This window comes from Nicotiana tabacum, chromosome 4 (assembly GCF_000715075.1).
Source record: "Nicotiana tabacum cultivar K326 chromosome 4, ASM71507v2, whole genome shotgun sequence".
Taxonomy (NCBI): domain Eukaryota; kingdom Viridiplantae; phylum Streptophyta; class Magnoliopsida; order Solanales; family Solanaceae; genus Nicotiana; species Nicotiana tabacum.
Window position 1 is genome coordinate 125,207,268 of NC_134083.1, and position 23,480 is coordinate 125,230,747.

General features: G+C 37.2%; 3 protein-coding genes across 5 annotated transcripts; all 3 read right to left on the reverse strand.

The window, feature by feature from the left end:
* Nucleotides 1-3,861: 3,861 nt before the first annotated feature.
* Nucleotides 3,862-6,871, reverse strand: LOC107779540 (putative fructokinase-5). The gene is made up of 5 exons (XM_016599990.2): nucleotides 6,613-6,871; nucleotides 5,877-6,287; nucleotides 5,280-5,414; nucleotides 5,079-5,195; nucleotides 3,862-4,296 (listed from the first exon to the last, which is right to left on the reverse strand). Exons 1-5 carry the CDS (start codon nucleotides 6,787-6,789, stop codon nucleotides 4,159-4,161), a joined length of 978 nt encoding a protein of 325 aa, XP_016455476.1. The 5' UTR covers nucleotides 6,790-6,871; the 3' UTR covers nucleotides 3,862-4,158.
* Nucleotides 6,872-13,838: 6,967 nt separating this feature from the next.
* Nucleotides 13,839-22,727, reverse strand: LOC107779538 (uncharacterized). 3 transcript variants are annotated; one of them, XM_075252397.1, is made up of 3 exons: nucleotides 22,460-22,727; nucleotides 22,206-22,380; nucleotides 13,839-13,984 (listed from the first exon to the last, which is right to left on the reverse strand). In XM_075252397.1, exons 1-3 carry the CDS (start codon nucleotides 22,593-22,595, stop codon nucleotides 13,927-13,929), a joined length of 369 nt encoding a protein of 122 aa, XP_075108498.1. In that variant the 5' UTR covers nucleotides 22,596-22,727; the 3' UTR covers nucleotides 13,839-13,926. The 3 variants fall into 3 exon arrangements, with proteins under 3 accessions (XP_075108498.1, XP_016455474.1, XP_016455475.1); XM_016599988.2 differs by lacking the exon at nucleotides 13,839-13,984 and adding an exon at nucleotides 21,058-21,363 and having other exon boundaries at nucleotides 22,460-22,710; XM_016599989.2 differs by lacking the exon at nucleotides 13,839-13,984 and adding an exon at nucleotides 21,374-22,126 and having other exon boundaries at nucleotides 22,460-22,723.
* On the reverse strand, nucleotides 14,057-17,215 carry LOC107779537 (berberine bridge enzyme-like D-1). Its single transcript, XM_016599987.2, has one exon. It carries the CDS (start codon nucleotides 16,201-16,203, stop codon nucleotides 14,500-14,502), a length of 1,704 nt encoding a protein of 567 aa, XP_016455473.1. The 5' UTR covers nucleotides 16,204-17,215; the 3' UTR covers nucleotides 14,057-14,499.
* Nucleotides 22,728-23,480: the final 753 nt, after the last annotated feature.

Genomic DNA, 23,480 nt, shown 5'->3' on the forward strand with positions numbered 1-23,480 from the left:
TCGCAAATGCGAACCAGACCTCACAAATGCGAGATCTGAAGACGTGCACCAACAACTGTTGGGCACCAGCAGTTCTAAAATCTTCCAAACTCATCCGATACGCACCAGAAACTCACCCGACCCCCTCGAGCTCCAAATCGAACATGCACACGAGTATAATAACATCATACAAACTTGCGCACTATCTCAAATTATCAAAATAATATCAAATAATAAGAATGGATCCTCAAAACTCAAGAATTTTTCAACTTAAACTCAATTTCATAATTTTTCACATAACGTGCCGAAATGCGCTCGGGACACCCCGGACCCTAACCAACATATGCGTACAAGTCCAAATATATTGTACGAATGTACAAGAATCGTCAAAATACCGATTTGAGATCGTTTACCCAAAATATTGACTGTGGTCAACTCTAGTCTCATTTTAAGTCAAAATCATATTTTTATCAAAATTTCACATAAAAACTTTCCCAAAAGCTATTCGGACCATGCACGCAAAATTAATAAACATTAAATGAAGCTACGGGAGGTCTTGAAACGCTGAAATTAAGGCTAATACTCAGAAAGACCTATCGGGTCATCACAATATTATAAAGATAACTTTAGAATTTTACGTCTGAAGTTTAGGCTTTAACAAGCTTAACTTCAGATTTTTACGTCTGAAGTTTACGCATTGACAAGCTTAACTTCAGATTTGAAGTACTGAAGTTGCATTGAAGAGGTTGAACTAAAGATTCGAATTTCTGAAGCTTCATTTGAAAGATAGAAAAATTTTAGATTTGAAATCTGATGTTGCATTGAAGAGATTCAACTACTTAAGATTCGAATTTTTGAAGTTGCATTTGAAAGATAAAAAAGCTTCAGATTTGATTTTTAAAGTTGTATTGGAAAGATTGAACTACTTCATATCCGAACGGGTATATTTTATAATATTTTGTGCAATACAGGTATAATTTCAATGGTGGCCCCAAGAGTAGGTATATATACTATATTAAAAGCATGAAGCCCCAACTTAAAAAGTCAAATTACTTTTATAACCCTCTTATCTTAAAAACCTATTTTCTATAATTAAAAATAACTAAAAGCCACAACGAGTCCGTAACCAACCGTCACCAAACGTTATGACAAGTCCCAAGCCAACATTCACCAAACGGTACACTCTCCTTCTTTGCTTTGTCTTTTTCCTTTGTTCATTAATTTTATGTTAAATAAACACACTCCTTTGACATCCTTCCACAAAGTCCACTCTTCATCAAACTTTAAATTTTCATTTCTCTTTAATCTAGCAATTTGTCTTCTTAAAAATCTAATTATCTTATTTAATAATATATAAAAATCTAATGCATACAAAAGAAAGCCAATATTTCATACACATGTTTAGAAGTTGATAATGTCTGCAAACAGCCCAAGTGTTACCTACTTTTTCTTACGAAGAAGTTGTTGGAGCTAAGTTCCGAACTATGAGAGTTTGCTTTTTATCTTTCTCAGAGCAATCTGATCAAATAGGGGATCAGACCACTGTGCATACTTGAGTTTCTCTGTTCATGTTTCTATTAGCGTGAAAACATTGCCATTAAATTTTTCGGTCTGTTTGTCATTATTATTTCCGCCGAAGAGATCCTTTACATGAAATTTAAAGATAAATATATTGTTGCTCATTTAAGGTTCGTTCATTCTTTCAGTTATTGTTTCTGCAATGTGCCTCAAAATAATTATGTATTTATCTGCTCAATTTGTTTACGCTATTGTCTGTAATTTAATTTTTATAGTCTGAAGCTTGCTCTAGTTACTTAGATTACCATTGGATCCCATTTACACTCTGACCATTATAATGAACTTTAGCATAGTGATTCAAAGCCCTATAGTTATTGTTGAGCATTTATTAGAGAATAATAACAGTAGTCTAACACCTTTTAAATACATTTGGATACCTTCATATTATTGGTTTGAGAGAAATAATTTTTTATTAATTACCTCTTCAAATACATTAATTTTTTCTAATATAAGAATAATGTCCGACAATATTTTCTCATGTTGTCTTTCAATGTTTTAGTTTTAATCATGATATATTAAATAACACTAAAATAGTATTCTATTTAAATTTGTCGAGTTAAATCATATCAAGTTATTCATAACAAAAAACTGATAAACAAAAACAGTTTAGGAGATCGCATAAAAACTATATCTTTCTAATTATAAAATTTATAATAGCGTTTTGTTGTTTAGTTGACTAGGGTTCCATATATATATAATTGATCACACTAATTTTTTTTTTTTTTGCTAATGTTGGGGATGTGATAGAGCAGGTTTTGTTATTTTACGTAAAAAAAAAAAAAGTCTGCCAATTTACTTACTGAAGAGATTTGAGTCGGATTTCAAATAAAAGATTTTGATGTTGCCATTTTTCATAGGCAAAGTTTAAATAAAATTATTGAATTTTCTAAGAACCTGAGAAGTAGGTAGTAACTTGTGTACTTAATTGTATCATGGGTGTGGTAGGATGGAAAGAATTATCTTCCTTAATTAAAAATCTCGAGTTCGAGCATTGAGAATAAAATCTATATCGTTAAATAACGGTTTAATTGGAGGACTGCAATTAAATTGTTTCATCTTATAAAGGTTTCTTTTAAGCTTTGACAAAGTAAAATAATTTTCTTCTCTTTCTTGGAAGAGCACATAAGGTGCTCATTTCATATTTCACTATGTCTAAATTTGATGCCGGGACATTCTTTGATTTCCTTTTTTTCTATTTTTTTGTTAAGTAATTAGATTCCTTATTAGCCGGAATATTTGTCTTATATTGGGTATATGTATTTCAGAAAACATGCTAAGACTTTGAGGCCATCTCATTAAATTCAAATACGAGTATTCACTCATTTCTTATGTATTGCATTTAATGTTGTTGATGTTGTGGCACTTAAGTTTACAATGATGAACGTCAGAGGTAAGTAAAGCTAGAAGATTTCGGGACTAATCACAAACAATAAAGTCTAAGTAATGAATTAAGGAGCAAGTGACAATACACTCGGTTTCTATTTTTAAGTCTACTTATTTTTAATTATTTATGAATTTTTATCTTTTGTGTTTTTGTAAAACTAATTTTCATAAATAATGTTATGTAGATCTCTTATATGATGAGTTTCTACACGTAAACATGAGTTTTATTAAATTCCTAAATTGTTGAATGGTAAAATTTTGAAAAAGGAAAATATTATTTTCACACGAGTTTTCTTTGTTTTATGTTTCTTACGGGTCTAATATCTTTCTTCTTTTCTTAGAGATCAAACAAACATTATATGGAGTATAGTTTAGTGGACTAAAAGAAAGAAGCAGCATAGATAGAAGTGAAAAATATGAGACTGTGAATGGTACAAAGGGAAAAACTATAGTTAGATATATGGTAAAGAAATTATAGTTAAATCTCTCTTTTATTTTCTAAAAGAAGGTAGTTACAGGATTGTTAAAGTAAATATCCATTTATTTATGTAAATGTTTATGAGTAGGATTGAATTCGTATGTTTAGTGAAGAGGAGTCGTCTTCTTTTATACAAACTCTTGCACAAGTTTTGATTCCCTACAAATTACTTTCAAAGTAATAGCGATAAGTCCTATCACAACTAACCTTGCTAAGGGGAGACACGATCAGTAATTCAGTATTTTATATTATCACAATGCATTGGTCTCAATTGTACTACAATGCTCCACTCAAAACGTTAAATTGACGAGTTTTGACCTTATAACTAGGGTTTGGATATATTGATCTATATAACATGCAGAATAATTGGATTAAATTAAAAGTATTAGCGCAGATTACTAGAACTCATCAATTTGGAAGAAAATAGAAAAGACAATAGGAAATCTCTCAACATACAACTTTTGACTTGTGCAGAATAAGACGGAAGGGAATTGTTCATAAACTACGGATCGGAGTAATACAAACAGTAAGTTAAGGCAGTAAAATTTTTATGCACGCTAGGATAAAAGCAATTAGAACATTGTGCAGGGGAATAAATGTTTTAATCTAAATATATTATCCAGCAAAACTTATTAAGGAGTACTAATTTGGAGAATTGTAGTCAAAATGATACTGGCAGTAAAGAAGTAAAAAAAAAAACACGATGATAACTAGGATAGGTGGTAATTAAGGATCGATCATTAGTAAGTCTTGGAGCCAGCAATGAGTCGTTGGGCATCAGATGTAGATGGCAATGCCGGAATGGCTCCCTTTTGAGTTGTACTGATTGCACCACATGCATTTGCAAATCTCAAAGCTTTCTTCAATTTTTCTTCATCCTACACAAGCACAGTGAAGATTAGCAGTTCCATCAATAATCATCCAAAAAAGCAGAACAATTTAAAGAAATGAAGAAAGAAGTGTATATTATGCAAAATAAAACTGCAAAAATCTTAGCCTAAACCAAAATGGGAAATAACTTATTGCAAATGCCATGCAAATTTATACAGTTTAGAAGTTCTGAATTAGGCTAATAAAAAAGAAGGGATAATTGGATGATGGATAAATGTTATTGTTATCTTATTCAGCCCTTTGAGAGCTATACTATAACAACAACAACAACAATAACGATTATATATGTCTCTTTCAAATTAGTTAAAATTAGCTATATAATCTCGGTATCCATTTTGCTCCATTATTCCAATATTTAATAATTGTTCCTCTAGGACAAACTACGATTTCTCTAAATCTCACCCTTATTCCTACACTATGATATATATTATTTGACTAATCTTAATAAACTCCTGTCAAATACCGGATCTAATGCAAGTGTATTAATAACATCTAAACATAATATCAACTAATTGGTCCACCTAGCTATACAAATAGTTTGTTTCCTTTCAAGTTAATGAAATGTTGTTAGGAAAAACTATATGGCAAGCAACTAGAAATACATCCAGATGTGAAAACTCTGCTCCTCGACACAGTGCAATATACTTTTAAAACAGAACTTTGGGATATTAAAGGCTATACAAATTGTAAAGTATCAAAGTGATGACAAAATAGGCATCCAATATAATTTAGATGATGTAAACATCTTAGTCGAATATAATATTTGTACCTGGAAAATAGAAGGATCTTTGGCGATGGAAACCAGAAGGGAACCTACAAAAGCATCTCCGGCTCCTGTGGTATCCACTGTCTTGACAGAGAAGCCACTCACTTTTCCCTTGAAACTCTGTGCATGAATAGTGAAGTGTAAACAAAACTTGATAAGACTGTGAAAAGGAATGAAGACAGAGAAAAATGTTAAAAAAGATACCTTGGTGTAGTATCTGCAACCCTTTTCGCCATCAGTAACTACCAGAAGCTTCAAGCGATCATGCCATAGGGACAACACTGTCTCTTCCTTTTCTGGGTCTTTTTGTGTGAGGAAATTTACCTCATCATCACTAACCTTTTATCATCAATTAAATTCACATTTGAGAATGGAGAAGCCCACTTTCCTTTTAATGGATCTCGACTAGTCGGATAAGTGTTTCGAACATATTAAAATAATAAAATAAAATTAAAAAAAAAAAAAAGGATTTTGAGACATACAGCAAGAGGCACTTTGACCCCAAGGCATATTTTTTTTTTTGATAAGCACTCCAAGGCATATAATTAGTGGGAGTCTCTCACATAATAAGTGAAAGTTAAATTTCCGCTTCCACTTCCAGATCCCATTGATTAAAAATGGGGCACTTTCGACATGAGTAGAAGATTAGCATCGGAGCCTTTATCAAAGTAAATCGTAGACACAGTGTGGTGTGGGCAAACTTATTTATTTCTTCTCAAAGTGAAATGGAGTAGAAATTAAGGAGTAGTAGTAGCTAGTAGTAATGCAGAAGGAAGGACTTGATATTTGTTCTGTACGTACCTTGATGAAATCAGCTTCATTCCAAATGGTTTTGATATTATCTCTGGCAGCTTCAGGGGAAGGCCAGAGAGGAAGGCGAACATTTGGGTCATATGAAAGGAGGACGCCTGCTTCTTTCGCAGCTTTCATGGCAGCCATGTGAGCGGACCTGCAAGGCTCCGTAATCAAACTTATGGAACCATAATGAAAGATCTTAGCCTGCTTTATCAGACCCAAGTTCAGCTCTGACTCCTTGAGCAGCATGTCCGCACTCGGGTTCCTATAGAACATGAATTCCCTCTCCCCGTTGCTCTTCAGTGTCACGAATGCTAGCGCTGTCCTTGCCTGCGTATCGAAGCACACTCCTTCGCTCTTCACCCCGTTACTCTTCAATATATCTACCAGCATACGCCCAAACTCGTCGTCTCCCACCTGCCGCCCCGTTAATTATATTGAGGAGATCCATGAAAAGAAGTACTACTACTAAAACAAGTCGTTAATTACTCCCTTACTCTTACATTATTCTCACTAAGGAGATCCAATGCATAGAAAAATTAAACAAAACTAAACTTTTCTCCAAAAACAAGCTAGGTAGATAAGAGACCATTATATTACCAAAAGAGATGTTAAGATACTAGCAAACCAAGCGGCTTGACTTAGATCAAAGGACATAGAATCTTTAAGTTTTATTAAATAAATTTATGCATTTATTTTTGACTCTTCAAATAATGAACAGACAGGTCAAAGTACTACCTACCTTGCCAATGAAGGCGGAGGTGCCGTCAAGTTTGGTAATGGCGCAAGCAACATTGGCAGGCGCACCACCGGGGGCTTTGAGAAAGCCGGTAGACTCTGCTAACGAGATTCCGGCAGAATCAGGAACGAAGTCAATCAACATCTCCCCGAAACAAACAATCTCTGCTGACTTTTCCATCGATCACTTTACGTGTAAGTCTACAGAATGCAAGATCAAAGAAAAAAAGAAAAGGGAAAAGAGGCGATCGAGAGAGGTGATATATATATATATAAAGAAAGAAAGAAAACGGAAAATTAGAGGCGATCGAGAGAGGATATATCTACTTATGTAAACTATATGCTGGAGCAAGGGGAAATCTCTAGCTCCTGTTTAAATAGAAAGCAACATGACGGATTAATTAGACTTTGATTAGAGATCTGGATTCGTACGTAACTAACTCGCTACTTATCCTCTGAGCAAACCTTTTGCGATTATATATCCTTCTTTTTACTAGTTTTCCCGCGTCCCTAGTAACTAATAACGAATAAATCGTTTACTTAGTTCGTTAAAACATCACAACAGAATTGGAATATGAATAGAATACTAATTAATTGCGTATAAGAAAAACACTAGGATATTGTTTTTTTTTCTTCTTTTACTTTTGGTTTTTTTTATCTAGACTAGATACTAGATATAAATCTAGTACGTGCACGTTGTTAAAACATTATGACTATTGTTAAAACTATATATTGGCTCCAAAATATTATGACTATTCTATTTGGATTCTAAAATATTCAATCTAATTTATGACTATTGTTAAAACTATATATTGGCTCCAAAATAAGTTTTGGCGGACCCCTAATTGTAAATTAAGATCCATAAAGAAATATGTGTAAAAAGAAATTATACTATTAGGTTACATTTATATCTTGTAATAGGTAACTTATCTTATCCTCAAAATTTACAAATTCCACTTTTTATGGAGGTTATATATAGATATTTTTTAGTGACCTAATAATAGTATGAAGGTATAAACGAAATTAGAAAAAAATTTATATGGAAAAAAATTTCATATATTCTAACATATTTGTTACTTAACTCAAGTCTTTTTTTTCCTGGCCTAATTCAAGTCTAATTAAGTAGTCTTAATGTGGTCCATGGGAAATCATTGGACGTATGTCTCGAAAGATTCTGGGTTTGGACATCTTGAGCATCAATTGCAAATGAGTCTGAAACCTTTAAGAGTCTTGTTTGGAAGTCACCGTATAATTACCGGGCTATGTAATTATATTGTCTAATAATTACATAACATAGTTATTTCATTAGCATATTTGTTTGTCATAACGTATTTACAATATAATTCTCTTGGCATGTTTGGTTGCACAAGTATAATACACGGATTAATATTTTAAATAAAAAATAATTATCAAAAATTAAATAAACTTTTTAAATTTTAAAAAAGATATATATGAGTTTAAATTTCTTTTCTGTATATATCTTTATACTAATGAATAGAAAACAAAAATAGCAAAATATGAAATTATCTTCAACAAGCCTTCCTCATCAAATAATTTCTAAAATAAAAAAACTTATTCAATTTTATCTAATTGCTCTAGCATTCTATATGTTTTGAGCTATTCCATCTCTTAGATTGGATAAATATTGCATAATATTTATTTGCTAATATATTTATCTAACGTGTAATGAATTGGCGACTTTTACATATTTGGATTGGAACTTGAAATATAGTAACTATTTTTTATAAGAAACATTAGAGAACTAAAATCACAAAATGTCTCATAATTGAAAAAACTAATATATGTTATAAAATAAAGACGGTAAAGTAAAAACAAGTATAGAGAGACACTGATATATTATTCAACTTCAAATAGATGTACATAATGAACTGAAAACTCCTCTATTTATAGAAGAAAGAAAGTAGCTGCGAGGCTTTTTCGGAAGCAGCTGCAAGGCTTTTCAGGAAGCAGCTGTAAGGCTTTTCTTGAGCTACTTGTAAGCTGTCTGCATGAGCTGCTCGCAACCTGCCTGTTTAATAAGAAACTGTTGCAAATTATTTCATTGAGTTGCTTGCAACCTGCCTGCATCAGCTGCTTGTAGATAAACTTCAATAGAGTACTAAACGGATAATCTTCTTCAGGAAGATTATCTATAGCGGAGTAATAAAAATGGACATCCACAATATAATATTTTCATAACACTCCCCCTTGGATGATCATTAAAAGATAATGTGCCTCGTTAAAACCTTACTAGGAAAAACCCAGTGGAAAAATTTCCAGTGAAGGAAAAAGAGTACACATATTTTAGTAATATGCATTTCTAGCTGCCTCATTAAAAACCTTACAAGAAAAACCCCCATGGGAAAAACTTTAGTAAGAGAAAAAGAGTACAGCGCGTATTTCACTCTCTCTGATGAAAATTTGGTTTCAAATATTTGAGTTTTCGCATTCCAATCTTGTATACCATCTTCTCAAAAGTTGAAGTTGGCAAAGATTTAGGGAACAAATATGTCGGATTGTGACTTGAATGGATTTGTTGCACATCAATATCACCATTTTTCTGAAGATCATGTGTGTAGAATAATTTTGGTGAAATGTGCTTCGTTCTATCTCCTTTTATAAATCCTCCCTTTAATTGGGTTATGCATGCAGCATTATTTTCGTATAAAATTGTGGGTCTTTTCTCACATTCCAAACCATATTTTTCTCGAATAAAATAAATTATTGATCTCAACCATACGCATTCCCTACTTGCTTCATGAATAACTATTATCCCAGCATGATTTGAAGAAGTAGCAACAATAGATTGCTTTGTGGAGCGTCATGATATGACAGTACCTTCACATGTAAACACGTACCCGATTTGAGATCAAGCTTTATGGGGATCAGATAAATAACCCGCATCTGCATAACCAACAAGATCTACACTATCTTTGTTAGCATAAAATAAACCCATATCAAGAGTTCCCTTTAAATATCACAATATATGCTTAATCCTGTTCCAATGTCTCCGTGTAGGAGAAGAGCTATATCTTGCTAGTAAATTAACAGAAAATGATATGTCGGGCCTCGTAGCATTAGCAAGATACATAAGTGTACCAATTGCACTAAAATAAGGTATTTCGGGACCAAGGAGTTCCGCATCCTCTTCTGGAGGTCGGAACAAATCCTTATTCACTTCAAGTAATCGAACAACCATTGGTGTACTCAATGGGTGCGCTTTGTCCATGTAAAAGTGTTTTAAGACCCTTTCTGTATAGGGAGATTGATGGATAAAGATCTGTCTGCTAAATATTCAATTTGCAGACCAAGACAAAGTTTTGTCTTTCCAAGATCTTTCATCTCAAATTCTTTTTTAAGATATTCAATTGCCTTTTGGAGCTCTTCTGGAGTTCCAACAAGATTTATGTCATCAACATAAACAGCAAGTATAACAAATTTTGAAGTTATTTTCTTTATAAAAATACATGGACAAATAACATCATTTATTTAACCCTCGTTCAACAAATATTTATTGAGACGATTATACCACATGCGCCCGGATTGCTTTAAACCGTACAAAGATCTTTGTAATCTGATTAAATACATTTTCCGAGATTTTGAATATGCTTCAGGCATTTTAAATCCTTCAGGGATTTTCATGTAAATTTTATTATCAAGTGTACAGATAAGTTGTAACCACATCCATCAGATGTATTTCAAGCCTTTCACGTAAGGCTAAACTGATGAGATATCGAAATGTTATGGCATCCATAACGGGTGAATATGTTTCTTCATAATCGACTCCGGGTCATTATGAGAATCCTTGTGCGACAAGGCGAGTCTTGTATCTTTCAACTTCATTTTTGTCATTCCTTTTTCGCACAAAAACCCATTTATGACCAACTGGTTTTATACCAGCAAGTGTTTGGACTACTGGTCCAAAGACCTCTCTTTTAACAAGTGACTTCAATTCTGATTGGATTGACTCTTGCCATTTTGGCCAATTAGATCTTTGTCGACATTTTTCGACAGATCGGGGTTTAAAATTCTCACTATCTTGCATAATGTTAAGTGCAACATTATATGCAAAAATATTATCCACCACTATTTCAGATCGATTTAAATTAATCTCATCACCAGTAGAACTTATTAAAAGTTCCTCACTCACTTGAGTCTTGGATTCATTCATTTCTTCTGGAAACTCAGAACTAATCAGATCTTGGGTCTCTTCAGGAGATCCCTTCATAGTGTCATTTTGATCATTTGGCGATTTTCTTTTTCTAGGATTTCGATCCTTAGAACCCAAAGGCCTACCACGCTTCAGGCGTGCTTTAGGTTCAGTAGCTCTCATGCTAGTAGATGGTTCTGCTAGGACATCAATTCGGATTGGCACATTCTCTGCAGGGATATATGACTTAGTTATCCTTTTCAAATCAGTAAACGCCTCTGGCATTTTATTTGCTATATTTTGTAAATGGATGATATTCTGGACCTCCTGAATACATATAGGGGTACGTGGATCAAAATGAGATAATGATGAAACTTTCCATACAATTTCTTTTTTGATTTTCTTTTTCTCTCCCCCTAATTGTGGGAAATTAGTTTCATCAAACCGACAATCTGCAAATCGAGCAGTAAATAAATCTCCCGTCAATGGTTAAAGATATCGAATAATAGAGGGTGATTCAAACCCAACATATATTTCTAACCTTCTCTGGGGGGGGCCATTTTACTGCGCTGTGGTAGTGCTACTAGCACATATACAACACATCCAAAAATTCGTAGATGCGCAATATTTGGTTCATGACCAAAAATTAATTGTGACGGAGAATATTTATTATAATGCGTCGGTCTGAGACGAATAAGTGATGTTGCATGCAAGATAGCATGGCCCCAAACAGTAGTGGACAATTTTATTTTCATAAGCAGTGGTCTTGCTATCAATTGCATGCGTTTAATAAATGACTCTGCAAGGGCATTTTGAGTATGAACATAAGCTACATGATGTTCAACTTTTATCCCAACTGATAGACAATAATCATCAAAAGCTTGAGATAAGAATTCTCCAGCATTATTAAGACGAATAACCTTTATAGGATAATCTGGGATTTGTGACCTTAATCGAATTATTTGGGCTAATAGCTTTGCAAACGCCAAGTTGCGAGATGATAGTAGGCACACATGAGACCATCTTGAAGATGCATCTATTAGGACCATAAAATATCTAAACAATCCATTTGGTGGGTGAATAGGTCCACATATATCCCCATATATACGCTCTAAAAAGACAGGGGGTTCAATGCCAACCTTCATTGGTGATGGTCTAGTGATCATTGTCTTGATAACAAGTATCACAAGAAAATTCATCATTTGTAAGAATCTTCAGGTTCTTTAATGGATACCCACTCGAATATTCAGTAATTTGTCTCATCATTATTGATCCAAGATGGCCCAAACGACCATGCCAAAGCACAAAAGTATTTAAATCAGTAAACTTCTGGTTTATGATAGAGTGTGCTTCACCTGTACTAATCTTTGAATAGTATAAGCCAGAAGATAAAGTTGGTAACTTTTCTACAATGCACTTCTTGCTAGAAATATTCTTTGTAATAAAAAAGATATTTCATATTCATTTCATCTATCGTCTCAACATGATACCCATTTCGGCGGATATCTATAAAACTCAACAAGTTTCTTTGGGGCTTGGAGGAGAATAATACATTATCTATAATAAGTTTTGTTCCATTTGACAGAAATATAGTGGCTCTTCCGGAGCCTTCTATCAAACTTATATTACCAGAAATTGTAGAAACATTTGCTTTTTCCCTATACAAATAAGAAAAGTATTTCTGATCTTTGAATATAGCATGAGTTGTTCCACTATCAATTACACAAATATCTTTATGATTGGTCTTTGATCCAAACATAATTTGAGGATTATCCATATTCTTCAAAATGACATAAACAAAATATATTATAGTAAACATCATTATCAAAGCATAACTTTTTATTTATGTACAACAATTACATAACTATACTATCTACTACAAACAACAAAAATTAAAATATTTATACTTTTACAGATTCATCACTAATCACATGACTTGTTTCTCCTTCTGGGAGTGCAAAGTAATCAGCTACATCCAAATGCATGAAGTCAAAATTATCTTCAGAAATAAAATTTGCGTCAGCATTTTTCTCTGTCTTATTCAGGGAGGCTTGATAAAGCTCAACCGGGTGCTTTGGCATACGACAGGTACGTGACCAGTGTCATTTTCCTCCACATCTATAGCATGCATTTTCTACATTTGTTGCTTGCACCGCTTCATGCTTTTGTTCCTTCCTTTTCCACTGCTGGTGGTGAGGAGGGTTCTTTGGTGCATTATTATTACCATGATTAGAGTTTCTTCCCCGACCACGGTCATGACTACGACTGGGGCCACGAACTCTTCCACGCTTAGCTTGGTGGAAGTTCGTCTCATTCATTTTCAATGAATGGACTTCAGTGAATGGACAAGAACCAGTAGGTCGGCTTTCATGATTTTTTATTAATAGCCCATTATGTTGCTCGGCTACAAGAAGATGTGAGATAAGTTCAGATACTTTTTGAATCTCATCTCTCGATATTGCTGCTGCATGAGCATATTCGAGGCATAAAAAGTGGTGAAAGTTTTCTCCAACATATCATGATCATATTATCACCACATAATTTCAATTGAAAAATAATTCTGAACATAGCAGAATTATACTCACTAATAGATTTAAAATCTTGTAGCCTTAAATGAGTCCAATCATATCGTGCCTATGGAAGAACGACCATCTTCAGGTGGTTATATCTATCTTTCAAATTATTCCATAGTATGACTGGATCTTTAACAGTAAGATATTCCATTCTCACGCCCTCATCAAGGTGATGGCATAGGAATATCATTACTTTGACACGGTCTTGGTTTGATACCTGATTTTTGTCCTTGATGGTGTCTACCAGACCCATCGCATCAAGATGAATTTCAGCATCAAACATCCAAGACATGTAGCTTTTGCCCGATATATCCAGGGCTACAAATTCAAGTTTAGAAAGATTTGACATTATTTAGAAAAAGAAAGTTCGTACCTCTGATACTTTCAAAGTATTTGCTCGAGATGGCAGAGTCTCATGCTGATAACGTGTTATAAAATAAAGATTGTAAAGTAAAGACAAGTATAAAGAGACATTGATATATTATTCAATTTCAAACTGATATACATAATGAATTGAAAACTCCTTTATTTATAGAAGAAAGGAAGCAGCTGCAAGGCTTTTCCGGAAGCAGCTGCAAGGCTTTTCATGAAGCAGCTACGGGGCTTTTCTTGAGCTGCTTGTAAACTGTCTGCATGAGCTGCTCGCAACTTGCCTGTTTAATAAGAAGTTGCTGCAAATCATTTCATTGAATTGCTTGCAACCTCTGCTTGTAGATAAACTTCAATAGAGTATTAAACGGATAATCTTTTTTAGAAAGATTATCTATAGCGGAGTAATAAATGAACATCCACAATGCAATATTTTCATAACAATATAAAGGAAAAGAGAGACAACAAAAATGATTAAATAATTAAGTATTTGAGGATACTATATATCTATCCACCACAACCTTTGTGAGTCTCCGTTGCTTTTCATTCTCAGCTTAATAAAAACTTATGGTCGCTGGTTACCTTTTTCCATGATTAAATATTGGAAGAGCTATTCCCTTTTTTTAAAAATAAAAATAAAATAATACATGAACCTTTATGATACATCCCAGGAGGCAAATTAAAGTTATATAGGACAACTAACAATGTTTTTTTTTTTTTTTTATATTAAAAAAAGGTAAACTGACAACCCAATAATGTGTCCTAAATAGTACGAGCTAGAACATATATTTGTTATATCTCATTTACTACTATAGGTATACTCTTGCATTGAGGCGAACAAAGGAGGGATGCCCTGTTGATGTCGAAAAACGTTTAGTGGGTCAATTTTTGTCTTAGCTTTGACCAATCTATCATAGTTATTCAAGAAATACTTTTCACCCCAGACCCTTGCTCTCTCCACGGCATGATTAGCAGACGCAGTAGTACTAGTACATGGCAATAAGTAGTCGTCCATCACTCCAAGGTCCAGATCCATGTAGTTGACATAAGCTGCCCTAGGTGAACTTGAAACATGGGGTGCCATTGTATTGTAAAACTCTCTTATCCACTCTATGTACCCAATATTGCTCTTGACAATATTATTATTGTCCTTTTCTTTCCACACTACTAGATATTGAATTCCGAAAAGGTTACCCTTTCTATGAGGGAAAGCAATAGCTTCCTCACTAATTCTTTGCATGGCTCCACCATAAGGGTCCAAGATGACATGTCCGTTGGGTTCTTTCTCAAGAACATTAAGAGCCGTCATAATCCCACCCACTGAAATTGGGGTCTTCACATAGTCTGATTTGGCTTTGAAGTATGATTTGTTTTCAAAGTAACGCTCTTTCAAACGAGAGACATCGGAGGAATTCGCAACGTCATCTAATTCGGAGAAGAAAAGTGTTGATTCAATCCAACTCATTTCTTTGCAGTCACCTTCCAGAACTCCCAACTCCGAAAAGGCCTCATTCAAGATGGAAATGGCTTCGGTTTTTGTACCTAGGTAAAATCCGCTGAATTGGGCATTTATTTCAATAGGAATGTTTCCTTTACTAGGAGAGCTCATGGAGATCGATAGATAAAATTCATCCTCTAACTTTGGTGCAACAAGTTGCCATTTGTGAACTAGTTGGGACACATATCGTTTGGAGCCAGGCCTAGGGATTATGAAACTGGTCACGGTCTTGGGCACTTTGAGCAATCGGATTTTCCAGGCGTAAATGATTCCCCAAATTCCTCCACCTCCACCTCTGATGGCCCAAAAGATTTCTTCTCCCATGGCTTTGCGGTCTAATAGCCGTCCTTCCGCATCAACAAGAAGAGCATCCACCACGTTATCAGCAGCAAGTCCATATTTTCTGGATAAAAATCCGTAACCACCCCCGGAAATGTGCCCGCCAACCCCAACTGTTGGGCAAGAACCAGCTGAAAATCCATGAACGTTGCTGGCTCGGGAAATGGCATAATAAGTCTGGCCAAGTGTAGCGCCGCCCTGTACCCACGCGGTTTCTGAATCCACATCCACTGAAACGCCGTCTAATTTCATCAAATCAATGACCACAAATGGGGAACCATCAAAGGAAACTGATGAAGTCCCTTCATAACTGTGTCCACCGCACCTTACTCTGATTTCATACGAGCCTTGTCTGCAACACAGAACGCTGCTCACCAGCTGCTCCTTGCTCTCTGGTACGATAATGACAGTTGGTTTTGGTTTAGAGCACGCTGCGAATCGGAGATTCTGAATGGAGAAATCAAGCAAGTTATAGTAACTATTACCAGCATGATTCCTTGTTGGGTAAACAGAGAAGTTACTGACTTTGTAATTGATTAAACAGGTGGAAATGGTATTGAGAGTTGTTGCAGAGACCGAAGGTACAAGAAGAGAAGTAAATAAGAAGCTGATCATCATCAGAATAATGAGCAGAAGCTGAAGAAACATGGATATATTTCGTTTCATGGCAGCTTTCGTTTACTTCCAACTTCTTGTTTGACCTCTCCGGATTCCATTGGAGGTACAGAGAAGCTTTATACAAGGAAGAGTGCATAGTAGAGGTCAGCAGTTTGAGGACAAAAAGGTGAAGGAAACAAGGAAATGAAACAGAATAAAAGGTGCCGGCCTAAGCCTAAGCCTTTCATAACGACTAATTATATATGCATGAAAAAGTATGGAGTGATAGACGCCTACCGTAACGTGACAAAACAGCAGGAGAATCAGGGTAAAATAGGAACAGTGCCGGCCAATGGCAGCATACAACAATTCTAGCAGATTCAAGCGCTTCATGAGGACTGCTATTTTACTTTCTTCATGAAGTAAATCTAAACTGAAGTCAGTCTCCTTTACTCTGCCTCAGTTGTCAATTTGTTCACTTGTCAGAGCAATCAGTGTGCATTATACTCCACAGCACATAATAGTACTTCAAAATTTAAGGGACATGATTTGATATTTTTCATACACTTGAAAGGCTACTTAGTTTAAGATTTGTGCTTTTATTAATGTGACCATTACAATACTAGGTTTCCACCTTGTGCCCAAGGTAACTTTCAAATGTTGAATTTGGTTTTCATTAATATTGATGTTAATGACTATATATGTTTAATTTGGAGCACTTAAAACGTGAAAAGTCATGGCCGAACTCGACCTGTTTGTTATGGTCTCACTCATCACTACCATTGGCAGCATACCTTGTCTCTTAAAAGAACAGACGAGTATATTGACTTTTGGCCATTAAACAATCTCAATTCACATTTTTTGTACACTTTCGCCCCTCTCTACTAATCCTTAGCTTGTTCCTTGTGTATGTATTAGGGGTAGAAACTTATGGGTACATATTACCATTTTGTTAGACTAAGTTAGAGCCAATATAATTGCTTATTTACAGATAACTACTGGTATTACTGCAGCAATTTTTATTAGTGAAGCTGATTTTTCTTCTTCTCACGACTCGTTTACGTGCCTCTCAAAAGGCTTTATTAAATTATGAGTGTTTACCCTTAAAATCGATAACAATTGAATTTATACGCGGTTTTAAGGATATGTGGACTAATTCAATACGAGTGATTGCCTTCGCTATACGCGGTTTGAAAGGCAGGAACCGGAGAACATCTGTCGTTTCCCATCGACTAAGAAGCCGAAACATCCCATCAGTCGCGTCGTTCTAACTTCGGACACGTGTCACTCATCGGTTGGTTGCCCCCGAATGCGAAGCGTCGCCTGTTTCCCTATAAAAGCTTCCATCCTTTGTTCTTTTTCTACTTTTTGACCAAGTTATTACCTTCGAGCTTTCCAACTATCATCAAATGTCTTTCAAATCTTCATATCTTCATCCTTGTTCTTCAATTCTCATAGTGATTTCCAGAGTTTTACCTAGATTTCCTTCAAATCTTCATACTCTGTTCCTTATCTTTAAAACTCGTTCTTTCAAAAACTTCGTATTCTTTCTTAAAATTTTTAAACCTCGTCGGATAACAATGGCCAAAACATCCAAATCTGTTCATCAACAAGTTGCCTCTTCATCCTCCCAACCGGCCGCCGGTATTGAGGCGGTTGCTCCTGAAGTAGTTGCCCTCGAAACAGCTTCTCCCGAGGTGGCTGCTGACGAACCGGCCCCCGAGCCTCCCTTGAAAGCGCTCATTCCCGGGGGCTGCTCAATTGCAAACGACTTTAAGGTCGAGAAACCCTCACGCAAACAGGACCGGGGTGAAGGAGCATCAAGGTAAATATGCTCCATGATCGAAGATGTTCTTCCCATAGTTCAAAAGGACTGCAATTGGGATGGCAAGGATGTAGTAGTCCCCGGGCCCGAAGACGCCATTACTACCCACGTGGAGGGGTACTTAAGTGTTTATACTTACCCCTTCACACGGGGCCCGGTGTAGACCCGATTGTTCTGGACTTTTGCAGGAGGTACGAGGTGTGCCTCGGGGAAATCCATCCATCTTTATGGAGGATTGTGATCCTCCTTCGCTACTTCGTGAACAAGACCGAGTCTCGTCGGTTCACGATCGATCATCTACTTGTTTATACAGTCCCCGAATTTTTCGAGGGGGGCTGATCAAGCTTACTCGTCGGGCCAGCAAAGCTCCATTTTCGAGTATTGACGAAAACCGAGACCGGGGCTGGCAGGGACGTTTTGTTTGGGTGAAGACCAAAGATTTGATTCCCCTCGAGTACATGTCATTTCTTGAGAAGTGGAATGCATCTCGTAAGTGCAATCTCTCTTTAAGCGTCAAAATTCTTTTTCTTTCAATTTCTTTCTTCGCATTTATACTTGTGGTTGTGCAGCTGTCTCCCGGGTTCCGAATGCGGTACCCCGGCTAAAGGAATGGATCAAAGGCATTTTTACTCAGATGACATACTCCGAGCGCGCATGGCGCGGGCATTCGAAGGGCCGATGGGAGGCCCGTTCTCATAGTAAGGCCTCTTTCTGAATAGTTAATACCATGTTTCTATCTTCCATCATACTGACTTTTCTTCCCCTTTGTTATTGTAGGTTTGTCTAAGACCGCCAAACTTAGGCCTTTGGAAGGGGACGAGGACGTGTCCTTGCCAGTTGATCCCTCCGTTGTGGGGCAGCCCGGGGCTGCCGGGGAGGAAAAGAAGAAAATGAAGAGAAATTTGTCGGGCTCCTCGGGCTCTGAGGTGAAGAAACCAAAGGAGGGTGGCCCGCAAGCCTAGGAAGAGCTCTAGCTCCCGGGTTTCGGGCTCTGACTCTCTCTTCCGGCTCAGGGACCAGCCGGAGGATGAGCTCATTTTCGTCACCCACGTGACGACCTTTCCTGGAGAGCAGAAGGCATCCGAGGGGCAGACTCGTGAGGTCGACCCCCCTCAAACTCAAGAGATCGATGTGGAGACCTGGGGTGGGACACCGCAGAACGCTGGCTCCGCTTCGAAGGAAGCGCCAGGTATAATAGAGATTTCGGGGACGCCCTCCTACATCGAGTCCATGCTCAACGAGGCTCAAGCAAGAAAGGAGAAGTCCAATGAAGGAGTCCATGGCGCGGACGATCCCCTTCACTCCTTTTTCGATGGTGTGGACTCGTCCGCTTTGGAAGATTTCTCCAGGCTGGGCGACCTGGAAGTTCCGAAGAAAGACACATCCTCGGAAGCTGGCGGGCCGAGTTCGACCCCGAAATTGATTAACCAATTCCCTGCTCCGGTTGCAAGAGATCGGTTATTCTGACCGTCTCGGAGGAGGCCCGGGTTTTGTCTGCTCCTGTGGGGATAGCTAGCTACCTCCGATGCTTGGTGACCGAGGAGGACCGGGCGAAAATAATGAGGTGAACGTGTCGTGCCTTTTCAATGAGGCGCAGCAGGCGCTGAACCGGGTAAGACATCATTATGTTCCTTCAAACTTTTACTTAGGTTTTGATGTTTCTCATGTTTTTCACCTTTTTGCAGTCCTCGGTACTTCATCACAAGAGCTTCCTTCGGTACCGGGTTGAGGTCAACCAGCTCGAGCTTGAGGTCAAGGAGCTTGCCCAGAAAAAGGACATGTACAAGGTTCTCCGCGAGCAGCAAGAAGGGGTCATTAAGAACCTTCAGGCCAAGCTGGATGGGACTCAGAAAGAAGCATCGGTCCTAAGGCGGGAGCATGCCCACTTGGTTGAAAAGGTAAAGATCTTTGAAGTTAGAAACGAGGACGCGGTAACGACGATACCTCGCAAGTCCAGCAGAAGATCGACCAAATTGACCAACTCCGAAAGGAGATGGATGAAATCCAAGTAATAGTCGACGGGTGAAAAAGCAAGATGGATCTGCTGGCCTCGGAGAAGGAAACCGCCCAGGCCAAGCTGTCTTCGGTAGAAGTTCAACTTCGGGTGGCGAAGGAGAAAGCTGATAAACAGGCTCAGCATAATGAGGATCTCCGAACACAGCTGGGCTCGGCCATCGCTGAACGGGATGCCCTTGGTAAAGAGCTCGAAGTAATGAGGTCCAAGTTGGAGATAACCTCGGCCGATGCTGACGAGATGGTGGCTCAATACAAGGCCGATGTCGAAGCAGCCGAGGCTCGCCTGAAGACCACTGCTGAGTACGTGAAGCGCTATCTCGAAGGGAGACCCTCGAAGAGATCCATGCCTGAGGCTTCGACCTATCTGCCGAGATCGAGGAGGCAAAAAGACTTGAGGCCGAGGCGAAGAAGCTAGTTGAACCCGAAGGTGAGGAGGGCCCCGAAGAATCCGAAGGCGCCAATGGTTTTGGTGACGAATTGGGTTCCAGCGAAGATCAGGCGTAAATCTTAGGATTTTTTAGTTTTTATATTCTGTACATATTTTTTGTTCAGTTCCAGGACGTTTTTGTTGGGCCTTTGTAAAGATATTCCGGAATATATAAATTCCCCCTCTTCCCAGTTTCTTTTGCTTCTGTGTTTGTTCACCTTGCAAATGTAGCATATGAACTTCCTTCAAATGGGAGAAACACCAGTCTAACCACTAAGCTGCCTGAAAAATCAATTATATGTTATGGTAAAAGATAAAGTGAATAGGCAAACCGATGATGATAGTGAGTCCAAGTTCGGTTAAAGGCTTAACAAGGAACCTGGCTTCGGTTCCGAGCTATCTCTTATGAAAAACTTATGAACTAAAACAAGAACTTTGAATAACTTTTAGAGCTATCACAAGCAAGGAATCATTTGAGCACCAGTCTAACCCAACTGCTCGGGCCCTGATACTACAGGCTCCTGGCTCTGACTCTGATTCCTTACAGTCACGTCCCTGCTCCGTTTGCCTCACCGGGAAATCGGGGTACTCATCGGGCTCGGTTTTACCCGTATACAATGAGAACATTAAAGGAAAGGAAATCTTGACACCAATAACATCAAATATGAAATATCAGATATATAATGCTTATTTATATCCACTTAGACAAAGCATCTAAACCTTCGGCTAGAAACTAGTTAAATTTATCGATTTACATATTATATTTCTAGACCAGGGACACCTTCGCTCCAAGCAGCTAAGCTACTTAAGAATTAGCATGTACATTACAAGGAGTGATCTGTGTACAAAAGGGAACGGCACAAATTAGGACCTTCTCCACTTGTCCAACTCTTGTGTAGTTGCTTTGATTAGCTTTTTGGTGTTCACAACAAGCTCATCGATGAGTTCCCCTACCTCATCCCTGACAATATTGCGAATATGGCATTAGGAATTACACCTTAATGGTTAGAAACAAAGCACATATCATGTTATGCAATTTGATCCCCCTGTTCCAAACCCAATTCCAAAGAGGACCCAATTAGCAAGAGCGAAGAGAGACACCCATCAAGGATAGTTCCAACAGTTCGTTAAATACGAGAGAAATTTGGCTGTTGAATACTAGCAATAAAAAAGACACTAAGTGTAGGAGAAGACCAGTTTGTGTCCCTCTTTTCAGCCTTCTTTTGTTTGGAATTGCGCAACTTATGCTTCATTGAAAATATTGCAGGCGCATCATGATGAACATGTTCTGTTTTCTATGCAGAATTAAAAGGAAATATTCCCCAGTGATCAACTCGTATAGCCAACCAATAACTCTGAAACACTCCACTTGAAGACAAGGTCAACATTAGGTCAAGTCTAGAATTACAGAGGAATATGCAAGATTAGAATTCAGGAAGATAAGTCCAACACTACACTGAAAGGCCTTATAGGCCACAAGAAAACAAGAATTTTGGTTAAAATATCTCATTGAGGTACAGTGGGAGAGTAAGAAGTAATCCAAAACCTTTATCTAAGCTTAGAAGATAAGTACTAGTATTTATTTTATCGAACTCTAGTTCTACCGCGTTGGCTGTTGCACTTGATATGACAGCTACATATTATTTTACTGATACTACAATGGAAAAGGGAGGACTGTTCTTTATGCTTCTTTTAACCCTGTTAATTATCAAATGGCCCTGAAACTTCAGAAGGAACTAAATATAAAAAAAATAGAACTTCTCAACGGTCATGAATAATAAGAATAGAGCAGGTAAAACTTACTGATTAGGGAAATTGGCAGGGCCATTGAAGAGCTTTCCAACATTAGAGTATTTACGGTTGTCGTCATAAGCAATACCTCTTCCAACAGCATAGCCAAAACCAAGACCAATTCCACACCCAGCACCGAACCCAAAACCCAGTTGCAACCCAGGAAGCCCCGGACCAAAGCCAGTGCCTAACGAAAGAAAGAAATATTAGCTCTGAGTTAATTACTCAAAAATGAGAAGTCAGGAAAAGGGAAGAATTAATTGAACCTCCGATAAGGCCGATTCCGAGACCAAAACCACAGCCTATGCCAAGTCCAAAAGCAGGTCCAATCTTCCCCAATTGCTTCGACTTAACTATCGGTAGCTTCCATACCAAGCCCTTTTCTTCGTCTCTGCCGTTCATCTCTCTCTCTCTCTCTCTCTCCCGATTTCTAATTTTCGCTTTCTCTTCAGAATAGTTTTATCTTCGAGTAAATGACAGCTCTAGCCCCCACTTTCAGAACTTAACCACTGTAGACCTTCATGTTATATTTTAAGCCGCTTTGGTCCTTAAACCTCCCTCACATATGTCGGGAAATGAAGGAGAATTGACCAAAATGATCCATTACGAGTCGACTCTGATTTCAACTAAAATTATCCTTGAAATTGCACATCAAATGAACAGTACATTTTAGATGCTACTGTTTTCAAAAAATTAAAAGCCTTAGTTTTCAAAAAAAAAAAGAAGAAAAGGTTGTAGGGGTAAAATATGTTCATATTTAATGTTCGCACAAGAAAGTGACACGTGGAATCGAAAACAGAAGACAGTTGAGCCTGAGGGCAACGATCTCGCTTGTTATCGAAAATAATGATTATTCATAAAGGCGAAGTAAATGTGTACCACCTAGTAGCATTTAATGAAAAATATTCTATAGTATTAAGTGCACGGTCCGTTATAGAGTATAAGGCATTTACCGCCTACTGTTACACACTCTTCAATTACCCTCATAATTGTCATTTAAGAGGGGCTTGATCCTAGAACCTTATTCCCTAGGTACAATTATAAAAAGTGAGCTCTACCATCATTGTAAGGACAAATTTTCTGAGAAGCATACACTACTACACTTTGTTCAAAAGCTCAATAACATTTTACTTCCTTATCTATTTATATTGTTCTTATTGCCTCCGGAAGCTCTGTTCCCGGGCTCAAGATCTTTATTATCTTATCTCAATTTTAACGCTAAGTCTTACATTTTTACCTAATTTATTTATCATTTTAGGATTAAATCAATTCACTTGTCTATAAATA